The sequence below is a fragment of the Chiloscyllium punctatum genome, chromosome 40 (genome assembly GCF_047496795.1).
Source record: "Chiloscyllium punctatum isolate Juve2018m chromosome 40, sChiPun1.3, whole genome shotgun sequence".
Classification (NCBI taxonomy): Eukaryota; Metazoa; Chordata; class Chondrichthyes; order Orectolobiformes; family Hemiscylliidae; genus Chiloscyllium; species Chiloscyllium punctatum.
Window position 1 is genome coordinate 3,350,475 of NC_092778.1, and position 14,929 is coordinate 3,365,403.

At 37.0% G+C, this 14,929-nt stretch overlaps 1 protein-coding gene across 4 annotated transcripts in view; it reads left to right on the top strand.

The window, feature by feature from the left end:
• LOC140464293 (TOM1-like protein 2) overlaps window positions 1–14,929 on the top strand; it is a 61,501-nt gene that overhangs the window by 40,005 nt on the left and 6,567 nt on the right. For 2 of the 4 annotated variants that reach the window (XM_072559191.1, XM_072559192.1), the window contains exons 13-15: window positions 2,727–2,792; window positions 8,945–9,001; window positions 14,609–14,645. In XM_072559191.1, the coding sequence (XP_072415292.1) occupies window positions 2,727–2,792; window positions 8,945–9,001; window positions 14,609–14,645 (160 nt within the window). The remainder of the gene's footprint in view (window positions 1–2,726; window positions 2,793–8,944; window positions 9,002–14,608; window positions 14,646–14,929) is intronic. The other 2 variants (XM_072559193.1, XM_072559194.1) reach the window with 2 other exon arrangements.

Below are 14,929 nucleotides of genomic sequence, written 5' to 3' on the forward strand. Positions count from 1 at the left end.
GTAATTGAATGAATTTACAAAACAAATTGCAACTTCTTCAGCTTTGTTTCTGCATAATTCACCATGTGCTGCTCAAGGATTGTAAATTGTTTTGTGTTCCTTTGTACTTCAATGTTACTAATTGTTGCTCTCCATTATCTGTCTGTATTTCATGAAGTGACCTTACTGTTGTGTTCATGGTTGTATACTCATTACCCTACTCATTACTTGCTGTTAAGGCTGCTATTTTGCTGTCGTTGTTTTTAGTTGTCATGACAGATCTTGAGATTTATTTTTGTAGAGTTTATTTTCTAACTGGTTTCATTTCTTCACTTTTAAATTTTTTCTTCATGTTCAGAAATTACTGGAAATGCTATTTTGCTAAATGCATAACATGAATGTTCTGATGTGAAAGAAGTATCTTTTTGATTTTATGTCAACATTTAATAGATTTATTGTAGTTCTCTTAGACCAGCAGATAGCATTTTAGTACTATGATTTGGATTTGAGGCTGTTTTAAAATTGGTCTGGAATGCTCAATGCGAATTTCAAAACGACTGCTGACTCTGGAGAATGTGGAAATTTTTTTTGGTATATATTAGCAAATGTAAAATTCAGATTCATTTAATCAAATTGTTTAAAGATTGGCTATGTTGATGTACCAACATATTTGTAACTTTCAAGAATAATTTATCTATGTTTCGAGGGAGCGGTGAAGCAATGTAATGGAACAGAACATGAACTCTGATGTTAGAATTTTTGCATAAACCACCTGAACCATGAATATGTTCCCAAATCTGCTTGGCATTTTGTCAGAATGAACAGTCTTGAGCTTCTTACATCATACTCTTTTTAATCATAAAATCTCTTATTTTTGTGGATACAGTGGCTTTTCTGCCCACAATCCCAACTTTCTCCCATTGTCCCACTTCAGTTAGTGCTGCAATAGTTACATCTTAGGTACTTTGTTCGATTAACAGTTCTCTTCTCTTCACACGTGGAGTGAGTCCCTGCAGATTCCTCAATTGGTGGGCTGGAGAGCAGCTCAACCAAAATCAATACAGCAGTTCCAATTATTTCAAATAGAATGGTGTATAAAAGTAGGAAAGTTTTTGCTAAAATTATATAAGGCATTAGTCTGGCCATAGTTGGAATACTGTGAATAGTTTTGAGTCCCTTATCTAAGTTAAGATATAATGGCATTGGAGACCGTCCTGGGGAGGTTCACTAGGCTGATGCCAGGTATGGAAGGGCCCATCTTCTGAGGAGAGGCTGAGTAGATTGAGCCTGTTCCCTCTTCAGTATAGAAGAATGAAAGGCAACCTTATGGAAAAATACAAGATTTTTAGCTGATCTGAGGGTAGATACAGAAAGACATATTTTCCCTTTGTGGGAAAGTCTCAGATCGGAGGGCATAATCTCCAAATAAGGGGTTGCGAGTTGAAGAGAACTTTCTTCTTGGAGGGTAGGGAGTCTGTGGAATTCCTTACCACGTAAGGCTATCAAAGTTGGGTCACTAAGTATATTTAAGGCTGAGACAAACTTTAAATCAGTAATGGAATCCAGATTTTTGGGAAAAGGGCAGGACAGTGGAGTCAAGGATTATCAGATTAACCACAGTCTCATTAAATGATGGGCCAGTCTTAATGGGCTGAATGCCCTACTTCTCTTATGGTCTTATGATCAGACAGGAGAACAGTAGTTCACTTGCTTTTGCCAAGCCCAGCAACTCTTAGCACATGAGCTCATTATAGTGTTCACAGCATGGCACCCACAAGTAAATGACTTCCCAAAACTAGAGAGAAATTGCTTGGTTTACGTAGATTGCGTCGTAATACAATCTACTGAACTTTAAAGGATTGAATCATTGCAATATCTGAATATACTGAAGTGAAATTTAGCAACGAATAGACTTATTTATTCAGGTCACAATTATCTACAAGTATAGTGACAACGTGAGCATGTCTTTTTGATGCAGAAATGCTGCTTTAGTCCTCCTGTTAATGGATGCATTGAACAATGTTCAAAAAAGATTTCCAAATTCCAAGACCACAGATAAACAGTTCTGTTCCTTTTGTTGATTATGTAAATATGATTTGGTCATGCACATTTTGCATTTGATACACTTTTTGAGATCTACCACTGCTATGGTGCTGTAAAAATGCACAGATCTTCATATCTTAATCAATTGTTCACTAAGAATTGCTTGGGTTTGTTTTTAAACTTGGTTATTGAGAACCAGTACTTCATTTTTAAAATGAAACCTTCAATACAGCAGTTTGTAATAAAATTTGTGAAGGTGTTCCCATTCAGGAAAGCAAACTGAACACTGACACCCACTGACGTACACATCATTTAAATACAGTTTTATGCCTGGCTGATTTTATTGTGCTCATCAGTTTTCAGACTAACTTTTGCAAAACTCATCATTTTGCTGTGGTGTGCTATATGTACAGTGGTGGTGGAATATAACCAAAGAAACACTAGGTTCTTCATTTTTCATCTTGGGTTAATTTTTAACCAGCAAATGACATTTTGTATTCCATGCACCACCATCCAGTACTGTCTCAATGCTTTGGTGAAAATGATCACTTTCGTGCAAACATTTACATGCCTAAAAAACCTTAGTGGAGTGCCAAAGATATTCTACAATGATTTGATGTGTATGTGTCTTAACTTGTCTTTCCTGGATTTGTCCTGACCTCTTTTGACTGCTGTGCCTTTGGGATATTCTGTAACTGATGCAGCTGAACCATAGAGCTGACAACCCAGACATCGAGCCTATAGACAAGTGGCTCATGACACAAGGAATGGTGAGATTTCACCACATTGATCTGCTGTTCCCTGCTAAATAATCTTCTTGCCTCCCTCCCCCCATAACCACGCACCTATTGATTTCAACACTGCACAGTAAAAGACCAGACCTTACAGTGCATCCTTACAGAGTAACATTGCAGAAATGTAATAAACCTATTCAGTGCCAGATTATAATTCATTGAATAGGATTGTTTAAATTGAAGATTGCACAGTTCTAAAGAGGTACACTGCATAAATTGACTGTCTTCTATACTTACATCAATGAGTACTGAATTTTGTAATGAAAATAATGCTTTTCCTACTGATGGAAATTGCTCAACATGACCCCAACCCCAGCAAACCATTTGGTGTATGAAATGCATCAAATGGGAGTTTCTTTTTCCTGTTTTTTTTTTTCCCACCCTGGGTTCAGTTTAATAGTCTTGACCTGCAAGACCTTTGAGTGGAAGGCTCTGCATGGTTTGTCATCTCATATCAGTCTCGAACATTATCCACTGTTAAATATAGTACAGTACCTCCTAATTATTTTTGCCTTTACCTTGCTCCAACAAGATATTGGCACCACCTGTTCAAATCTTTACACTCCCGCACCAACATTCTTTGTGATCTCTTGGGGTAAGGTTCATGTCTAGAATACAGGAGGTCTTGTAATGTTCACCCATGTGGTAAGAACCTGTTTGGACTACCTAAACTCTCCTCTTGTAGAATATAAACTTCAAAGTTTGGGAGAAGATTTGTAGCTCGGGTGCTCGTTGTTGTGGTTCTGTTCACCGAGCTGGGAATTTGTCTTGCAAACGTTTCGTCCCCTGTCTAGGTGACATCCTCAGTGCTTGGGAGCCTCCTGTGAAGCGCTTCTGTGCTGTTTTCTCCGGCATTTATAGCGGCCTATCTCTGCCGCTTCCAGTTGTCAGTTCGAGCTGTCCGCTGTAGTGGCCGGTATATTGGGTCCAGGTCGATGTGTTTGTTGATAAGAGTCTGTGGATGAGTGCCATGCCTCTAGGAATTCCCTGGCTGTTCTCTGTTTGGCTTGCCCTATAATGGCAGTGTTGTCCCAGTCGAATTCATGTTGCTTGTCGTCTGTGTGTGTGGCTACTAAGGATAACTGGTCATGTCGTTTCGTGGCTAGTTGGTGTTCATGTATACGGATCGTTAACTGTCTTCCTGTTTGTCCAATGTAGTGTTTTGTGCAGTCCTTGCATGGGATTTTGTACACTACATTGGTTTTGCAAAACCCAATATACCGGCCACTACAGCGGACATCTCGAACTGACAACCGGAAGCGGCAGAGACAGGCCACTATAAATGCCGGAGAAAACAGCACAGAAGCGCTTCACAGGAGGCTCCCAAGCACTGAGGATGTCACCTAGACAGGGGACGAAACGTTTGCAAGACAAATTCCCAGCTCGGCGAACAGAACCATAACAAGAATGTAAACTATTAGAGGTTGTTATCCAACTGCATAGATAATTGGCAAAATGATAAATTTCAATAGTAGGAGCAAATAAACCAACAGATAATCGGAAACCTAGTTGACTTTTCTGTGGGGAGAGGAACAAATGCTTTTAACCAGTCTTCATGTTTGGCAATCCGCTCTTCATAAAATTTAACACCGTAATTGAAGTAGTCATATTCTAATTTAGACTATGAATTAATTGGTCTTTTACTATACAGTTTGGAATATATTTTAACAAGTTTCCTCTTAACATAGCATTCATTAATATTAAGCTTACTGACCTACATTTTAGCAAAGAAATAACTGATTTTACATTGTTACAATAATATTTAACCATACATTTCTTATGGGGGAGGGGTGTGGAGAAATGTTATTTCTTGTTCTATTTGATTGCAATATTTTGTTTTCTACTTAGAGTCATAGAGATGTACAGCATGGAAACAGACCCTTCAGTCCAACCCATCCATGCCGACCAGATATCCCAACCCAGTCTAGTCCCACCTGCCAGCACCCGGCTCATATCCCTCCAAACCCTTCCTATACATATACCCATCCAAGTGTCTTTTAAATGTTGCAATTGTATCAGCCTCCATCACTTCCTCTGGCAGCTCATTACCTGCTTCTGAGCTGTGAAGGTCACCCAAACAGTTCCTCCAAGATCAGTTGTGAATTTCACTGTTTGTTAATTTTCCCAGACGCACTTCAATGTCCAGTAATACATGAATTCTAACAGCACAGGCAGTTACTTTGCAGGTTCACTGCTGTGTGAGTTTCTTTCTTTCTTTCTCTCTTCCCTCCTGCACTGACCTCACCCTGTGCTTCCTTTGTCTGTTCTTCTCCCTTTTTAAAACTGCTGTTGTTTTGACTTTTTTTTCCAAAGTTCCAAAACAATGCAACAGCATATAAAGCAATAATTGCTGCTCTTGGAATTCGAGGAAATCGCCTCCAGCACCTAAAATACCTCCACAAAGGAGCAGCTGTAACAGCCAGAAATTCTTCCCTTCCTCCATCTTGGATGGCATGCATGAAATTCTGCACTCTTTTGTTTGTGTTCTAGATTTATTTTTGCCCTCACTACATCCACTGTTAATTAGCTTTCAACCTCTCCAGGTCTGAGTTATTACCTACTGTTCACCATTCAACAGGAAGGTTTAAGCTGAACATTTTTTTGTTTCCTTCCCAAAACCTGTATCGTAATAATCATCTCCGTTAATGAAATCGGAGCTAGGTCTCTCTGTCTCTCTGGTCCTTTCCCAACTTCAACCCCCACCATTTGTAATTTTTAATGAAATCAACAAGGCTCCTGAGATAATAGCATGCAGTAGTCTTGCCGCTACAAACAACACACTGTGCTGCACTATACAGGCCAGGAGATCCCAAGTTTGATTTCTGGTCAATATAGCAGCAGATATCATCTGAAACAATAGCTGATAATGCCACAGTTTGCCTTTTATCCATAGCTGGATTACATGTCAAAATTTGGTATCCAGATTCACCCATAAAGAAGGGCCACTTCTCTGAGACAATGGGGGCTTATGATTGTCTGCAAAAAGTTGGGTCACATTCAAAAGGGTGTCTATTAAAGGACAACAAAAGGAGGCGATGAATAAATAACTAAAGCAAATCCTTCCAACTCTGACATTTTTAGTTAGCCCAAAATACTGTGTGGTGTAGTGCTCTAATTAGAAGTCTAAGCTTTTCATTAAATGTTAATATTAACTTGGTTAAGCTTGGGTCTAAATATATAAAATTGAGAATTCTTCCATCAAATTCTGTGAAATATTTGAATCTAAAACTCTGCTGCTCTTATCCCAAATACTTCGAGGCTATTATAAGAAAGTGACATGTTACATTAATGTAATTTAGGTCTGTAAAAGCGAATACAATCAGAATACAGAATGTGTTTTTGTTTTTGACTTTTTAACTGTGAACTACACAATATTTGATTAACCTTTTTTAACTAAACATCCCTTCACAATTTGCATTTGCTTATTTAAAAGCAGAATACCGCTGGAAATCTGAAATATAAACCAAGTTCTGGAGAAGCTCAGTAGGTCTGGCCGCAGATGCAGAGAAACAGAGTCAACATTTCAAGTCCAGAAATGACTCTTTAGAATCTTGAGTTCTGAAGAAAAGTCTGCTGAACTTGAACCATTCACTCTATTTCCTTTATTGCTGTGTTTAATTTGTATTTTACATGGATGGTATTTTGTACCAGCATGCAAATTTCAGGCATAAGTCTTAGCACCTTCATTCTGCTGGTTTTTCAATTCCACAAATGCTGTATATAGGTATTTCTCCACAAATAGAAAGGAGGAAACCATGCAGTAAGATGACTTCTTCAGCTATTAAAGATCACACAACACCAGGTTATAGTCCAACAGGTTTAATTGGAAGCACACTAGCTTTCAGAGCGATGCTCCTTCATCAGATGGTAGTAGCTGTAGAATCATGGCAGTCTGGACAAAAGTAGTTCCTCACTACAATCAGTGTATGAAACTGGGGAGAAGTGGATGCGGGAAATGATGGGGAGGGAATTCATGCAAAACCCTTGGTAGTTTGTCACTGTAACCGCTAAGTGATTGGAGAGGTACAAAGCATCATTTGTGTGCTTTTTCCATTTGAGAAAACTGGTTGATGGGTCAATAATTTTATGCAACTTCCATGTTAAAAATTACCATCCCTGAAAGCTGTGCGTATGATTTATAGACTGAAATGATATCTGAAATGTGGGATAAAACTGCTAACTCTTTGTAGTGACTAACAATTGTTGCTTTCTATTCCTTTTTATAGATGCTGATTTAACTCCATACCCCCAATAGAATGTTGCTGTTTTCTCCAATTTAAATGCTTTACTGCTCATAATTGTTTTTGCTTTTAGTCTAAAGTGTATAGCTGAAGTAACCAGCTGAATGATGTTTAAAATACCCCCTTTTCTTTCAGCCTGATTTTTCAATGTTTACAAATCCATTTGATGGGGATAAAATTGGTCTTCACCAGTCAGGGGAAAGTTTCCCAAAGTGAACTTGCAGTGCATTTTATATTCCATTAAACTCAAATCAACGGAAATGATAATTGAATACAGTTGAAATCCAACTGTGTGCACAAGATTTCATGGGTACATAAAACTATTTATCACACCATCAGAAGTTTAATTCACTGATATGTAGAAAGAGTCTGAGATGGAATATTTTTCATAATGCTAAAGAATTGCAGTAATGTCCTAGGATGGAACTGAAAATTTGTTGGACTCTGTTTGTCTCATGCTATTTTGTGTCTACTTGGAAAAGGGAAATACTCCCAACTTCATTTTATCAGTGATGTGTTTTATCTTGGTGCTGCTGTGAAGCAAGTTTAAATTTTGGTGCTTTTGAAATTGTGACTGAAAGAACTTTGCCTGATGGTCAGACTTCATTCCAACTTGAATCTCTTTTCAGAAAAGGTCTTAATGTGTAAAAGCTGCAACAATACAAATTTTGAAACTACACGATGCATATGTTAGTACAATTATGCTGGTAATAAAGAAAATGACCTCATTGCGATTTTTCAGTATTATGAATAAAATAAATACTGTAGAGGAAAAGGAATTTTGAGAGAATGTATTCATCTCTCAGTTAATCAGTTCCATTTTATTTAACAAATTGCTATATAAGATGAATATTCTGGAAATTGAGATCCATGTATATTCGTTGGAGTTCAACACCAAGGTCTGTTTCTTCAACTGACGCTCACCTTAATGAGAAGCAGATTAAGATCTTTGGAACAGTCTGTTTTCCTATACATTGACAGTGTATACAATATATAATCATTTAATTCCGTAATGGTTCCACTATTAGCAGGAAATTTCTTTATAACCTACCTCGCGCTATAAAATTCTGACGTTATACACATTATCTCTTGCCCTGTCTATTAACAGAGCTAAACCCTTTCTGTGAGGCAGTATCTTTTTGTTCCATCAGGCTGACTTTGGAAAGTTGCTTTATGGAACTGAGAGTGCCTAGCATGGTGTCTTGGACACCACCTCTGAGTAAATTTTAACACAATTCATCTGTGTCCCTGAGTGTACCTTAAACCTAAATGTATTTGCCAAACCTATCAGGGCCCGAAACGTTGATTTTACTGCTCCTCTGATGCTGCCTGAACTGCTGTGCTTTTCCAGCACCACTAATCCATATCGGGGCCATGTCCTGTAATGAAGCTACAAGTCAACACAGGCAATGATGCAGTTCAACAAAGCTCATCAATAGGAATGTAGGGGACTTGATGTACCCAACACACTTAAATCCCATGCCAAATGGCTGACAAATGATCCCAACTTCCAATCAATGTTCTGATTCCAATATGATGGTGACCATATGAAAACTGGACAGCTTATCTGTACCATTCTCTTTTTTTTTCTTTGCAGAAAACTTAATAAAGGTAGACAAACAAAATATTTTCTCCAATCTGTTGCCTGTTTAGAGAGTCATCTTTATGTCTCCTGAAGAGAGTATCATTTGCTCCACGTGTATTCTATTTTCAGAGTTGGATCTTGGTGTGTTTTTAATATGAATCTTTGTTACTGCAGTTTTTGTATTTATGTGCATTACATTTTTATAGATATTTAATTTTTTTTTGTTCCCATTATAAATGTTCTTTTAATTTTGTGTTATGTTTACTTTGGTTGTCTGGCTTGAATTTCCTGTCGCTGTGTAGATTCCTGTTGCACAGTCTGTTATGGACGACGTTGAAGAATGGCTCAGCACTGATGTGGTGAGGGGCTTTTCGTTTTGCTTTGGGTTGATCTTTTCTTCTATCACCCCTCCCTACTTAATGTTATGTAAGGAGTGAATTTTGCATATAGTAAAACTGCAATTTCTCCTTCTGTGACTTTGTATAATTTAAAGTGGGCTAGAATTTGAATTACACCTTGCTCTTTGAGTGTTGGTTTGCAAAATGACGGTTAGTCATTTGCTAGAATTTTGCCCAGCTATCTGCAGGGGTTGGGGGAAGTCTGCCTGTGAGCTGACAGACATTTCAAAATTTTTTTTTTTGAAGAAAATTTGTTTTAAATGTCAGGATATAAAATGCTCTCTCCAATGTAGTCCCGTGATGACAGCCATCTTTCTGTTTCCAGAAGATGCATTATTTGGTTCATGTACATTCATTTTCATCACCAGATTTTGTCTATAATGTGAATCTTATTGCTGTTTTTATATTTCTGTGCAAGTCTTACTACTTATACATATAACTGTATATAATTAGATGTTCAAAGGCCATCATGAGCTTTGCTGTGTTACCCCTTGATTTTAAAACTCATTGTAATGTAGTGTATCTGCTGCCATTATCTGTGTGAGAAAGATAGTCAACTTCATCCCAAGTTGATATCGAGGTGAGAACCTCTAGTCTTCCACATTGCATCAATTGTTCACAGACTGACTTTGATTAATTTTATGCATAGTTAGTCTGATGTCCTAAACCTACTGCCAGGGTATTTGCAATACATTCTATTGAAGGTTCCTAAAATTAAAAAAGTTTGATTTTGATTTTGTTGTTTTTTTAATTTGAAATTGGTGTGGTGAAAGAGAAAGTGAGACTAATGATCAGCACAAACTTCGTGTGTTACTGCAATCTGTCTTTTCATAGCACACAGCATATGTATACAATTATATATCACTGCATATATACAAACAGCATGGAGGACCAATCAACAAGAATCTTGATATCCTCAGGAAATTAGACACTATTCAAGATGTCGTCAGGAGAAATTGTAGGCAGTGCTATCGAGGGAAGAATGAAAGAAGTGAGCTGGGTTAAAATTAAGTTGCAGATTGGCTCCAGTGCATTTGCGTAATTGAATTTTTTAAATTATTGCTGTGAGATCAGTTTTTTTGTTACAATATGATGTGTGCTCTTATGATTTTGTTGTTTAAATTTGCACCACTCAAGTCAAAACTATTATGAAATAACATCATAAGAAAACATTAAGTTCAAATTAAATATTTAGTGCTTTGTCTCAATAAAGATTCTGTTTATACATCGTGATCAAGCTGTGATTAGCAGTTGTGTATGGTTTTTTGGCAATTTAACTGTTTCAAAAAGATCAGAAGCTTGAGATGCTGGCATAACATAATTTGGGAGAGTCTGCCTAATCAGTGGTGTATTATGCTCCATAACCTTAGAATTGGAGCTTGTACTGAGTATAAAATAGATTTTGTATTCAGCTGTTCAGGTGGGCGAGCTAACTTGACTGCAACATCCAGGGGTAGGAATCATCCTTTTGAACCAATTTGCAAGGTATTACATGCTTTGAGGAAGGAGGGAACGAAAGTTGAAATGCAGTAGTTTTTTTTTTTGCAGTGTATGAAAGCAAATAATTTTTCGATAGCTCCCAGGTAATTTATCATAATGGACCTACTCTGTAATTAGAACAGGGACATTTTGTATCTGTTTGCAGCCTCTATAAAGTTTTGTACTGTCATGCACAACTGACTCCAATGGATTAATGTGTGCACAGACTTTCTGGGATATTTGGGTTGCTGGGAAGACTGAGTTCTTGTCCTTTCTCTCCTATTCATTCAGGACTGCCACCTGAATGAATTGTTGTAGGGAATCCTTAATATGATTAAGGGCCAGAACAGTGGGAAAAGAGAAGGGAAAAATGTAGGCAGAGTTCCCTGGTGAATATGCTTTTGCATGTGTTTCTTGGAATGCTTTGTTGGCATGGAACCAGTGATAAGAGATTACATTTAGGTCAGTTAGGCTAGAGAAGCTGTCATTGGTCTCTGATCAGAAAAGGCCAAAAGGAGACTTGATGGAGCTACCTAAAAATGTTTAAAGGGTGGATATTCAAAAGACTTTAGGCAAAACAGTTAGAGGCAATGTAAGGAAGAGCATTTCTGTGTGGAGTTAGGATTTGGAGTTCCTGTTAGTTAGTTGATGCAGATTGAAGTGCGACATTCAAAAGGGAATTGTTTAAGTATTTGCAGTACAAATTGCAGGGGTGTGGGGAAAAAAAGCAGCCTGGTGAGATGAGATTGCTTTATAGAAGCATAGCATAGACTTGATGGGCTGAAATGATTCTATTCTATGGTGATCAATTATAGCAGTAATCCTGTTGAAGACTAGAACTGTGGAGTCCAGAACCAGCTGAATCAGCTTTCTTGTACAGGATTTATTTGCCCCAGAAAGAAACTCTTTAAAGAAGCAAAAGAGGGTAATAAGCAATCAAAATTTAAATTTAAATTTCTTGTGCCAAAACTAAATTAATGAATAGATCAATTTTGTTTCTGATTTTGTATTTGCTCATTCTTGTATTTCATCACTTGAATGAGCTGAGAGGTTTGTGTACTTGAATTTGATTTGCTAGTTCCCTTTGATTAAAAATTTTCTGCTGTTGCACCTCAATTTCCTTTTCTTTACTGTTGAAAGGTTTGTAATTTTAAACATATTAATGTATAGTTTTAAGAATTTAGATTTCAAACTCGTGGTATAAGGATGTTGATCTTTTTACTTTCTGAAGGGGTTTAGCAATAAATTAGGTCAGTCTTTGTGGAATCAGGATTTTAAACCAGTATGTGTTAGAACAGCTATCTGATCAAGCTCCTGGCATATTTATGCAAGTTTGTTTGTATTATGGGGTTTAAGGACAGGAAAGTGAAAACATTTAAAGACATTAGCTTGTTTTTGCTTAAAGTAATCAATATGTTTTCTCCTTTTTTTTTTCTTTTTGTTTTAGCTTTTTGAAAAAATAACTTTAAAGATTTTTTGGTAGTTTTAAAGGAGAGAGGAGTCAGATTTCATTCCAGTATAGTCTGTCTTAGGGGACAGGGAGAGAAGAGCTTGTTCAGTGCAGTTAATGAAATATGTTACCTTGGTCCAAGAAGGTAGTTTATTAAAACGTACAGACTTGGAATTTCTGATTAGAAATGTGCATTAGTTAGTTATGGCTGAGAAAATCTTAAGATCAGTTATTTGAGGATTCAAGGATAGGTCGCCTTCACACTCTGAATAGTATCTTAAAAAAACAAGTTAAGTCAAACCAACTGATTTGATATTTACTTTTAAATAATTGTAAAATGATGGAGGAATAGAAGGATTTTGTTTTGCCATGTGTTTTTGAAATCTTTCAAACTGTTATGTAGATTACTTAGTTTCTGTTTTATGTTTCTTTTGAGTTGTAAGTTTCTGTTTTGATGTTAAAATCAAATCTGCCGCATTTTGTGCATTGAAAGAAAACAAAATATAATCCATTAAGCTAGATTTCATTTTGGGATCTTGCTTGTTCAGTAGTAACTTCAGCTTGTATCTTCTGTTTAAATCACTTTCCTGAGTTCATGGCTACTGTTTTGCTTTGTAAAAAAAAAAAATAATCAAGTTGTTCTCATGCACAAGCCACTTTTAATAATGATGTATGGCAAACTGTGTGAATTTTGCTGTCTACTCTACCTACGTTTTAATAATTTCCGATATAAATTCTAATCTTCCATCATTAGTTTGCATGAGAGAAAGATGTTAAAACCTCTTGAAACTGAAACCAATCTGATCATTGTATCAATTATTCTGACTTGGATCTAATTATGTCAATGATTAATCAATATTCTAAAACTACTGCCAGGATAGTTATAACACCTTTTGTTGAAAGATACATTCCATCTCATTTTACTTGCTGCTGCACCGACTTCCAAGGTTCGTACATGGCCGCAGCTTCCAGACCCGATGTCAATGGATCTGCTGACTAGTAGAGTTATATGCCAATGATTCACAGCCATGCAGCTTAGAGACAACACTGTATAAGGGATTTGTTGGTTTTGATTTTACAAAAAAACATTTTTAATGTATTTTAACTGTGGATTGACATGAGAAAAGAACGGTTTTTAAAGCCAAGGATTACTGAAGGATGATTGCATGTTTTTCAAAGCAAGTAACCTGACACTCTTTTATAGGTGCTTTTTACACAGCTGCTGGTTCACACAGGAGCAGCCTGGCTAGAGTCAAGTGTGTGTACAAATGGAGATTTAGCTGGCAATAAATAGCTGATAACTGATCACTAATCCACAGACCAATGACTATGGCCTCTGCCTGCCTGCAGCTATGTGATTGGTTTTTAGAGAGCTAAACAGCTTGGGGCCATAAACAAAGTGGGCAAGATGCCATTAGGTCTGCACAAGATCCGGAATTGTCTCTATTCTCTGCATTGGAAACTAGTTTACTTTACCATCAGTTTTGATAAGCTGTGGCATATAAAAGGCCTCTAACTTATTAATCATTGAGCTGCATTCCAAGTCCTTCCCTCTGCCCATTAGCCTGTGTGGTTGTGTGTGTAAGGGGGAGTTTAAGGGGATGAGAGCACTTCACAGGAGAGTTAATGTGCCGATGATTCGGAAATGTTTACCTGTAGCTAGAATTTATTTACTTGTAATAAATAGTAATTTGCATAAATACAGAAACCTGATCCATGCTTTATGTCTTAAAGACAGTTAAATTGGGGAATTTTGTTTCCCTTTTAATTTTTGTGACAACTCTAGGAATAATGGGGCTTGATTTCCAATGTGCCACTCCAGTGAGGCACAACTTTTTTTTAAAATGGAGGTTGGTGGAAGAGGAACAGTGATTCATGATTGGTGCAATGAGTGCAGCACAAAAACAGCAACTGATGCTCCTTGCTAACCTACAGTTGCAATCACGAATGACCATTGGAATATTAATTTGCAGTGGGGTGAAAGGAAAATTTCAAATGATGCATATTTGGTCTGTTTTAAAAATGAGTTGTGTTGATGTACATCTGAACAAAATATAGCATTTAACTGAATTTCTGATCTGGTTTCACTCTCTCAGTTCCACAAGCAATCAGGAGCATGATTTTCCTCACTTTTTTGAGCTTGTCCTCATGTTCTTAGTCCTCACAGTCTCTACTGGGCATGACTGTAATCCGGAAATGTGCATTTTGACTGCGAAAGTTCAGAGTTTGTACATTACATAAAATTTATCGTCTTGTTTCCAAATTAAAAAGCTTTAATTATTTAATTTCACTCATTTTAAAAGGCACTAAGTTTCAGTGTTGCCTCTTTGCCTCTAATCTTGGTTCCCTTGCAATATGCATGCTTTTGGGAGTTGTTTTGAACCATTTGGTTGAATTATGTTTGTTTTGTGGTGACTCTAAATAATTGGGTAGGCTGAGAGTAATAGGAAACAATCTTCTAAAAATTTTAACAACAGAACTGTTACCAATTTTTAATCTAATAAATCTAGTTGTTGTGTTTCACCTTTTCTGAGAGATGTTGGGTTGTGGCTAGATGTAGTCTCATTTTGTTATCCATGGGTAATCCTCCAGTTGTGGGTTGGCCAGCCATTGATGTGAGAACTTTTTTTTAATTTCAGAAGGGAGATGATGTAGAAGAAGGAGTAACAAGTGAAGGTAAGTCTATCTGGTGTTGTCTTAAGCTGTAGTTTTAGTTTCTGTAAACCAACCCTTTTAAGATACTAATTGCATTTATGTTAGTATGCACATTCAGGATTTCTTAATTATTTTGTCTGTTCATAAGCTGTAGAAATGATCTGTGATGGTGGAGAGATTAGAGCACCAACATGCTGCTCTGGTGGTTCTCCACACAGGCTGATCTGTTCATAAAGAAACTAGACAAAGTCATCATGCTTTCACAATAGAAAGGAAAACTGACAGGTGAGTCAAATTAGGCAACT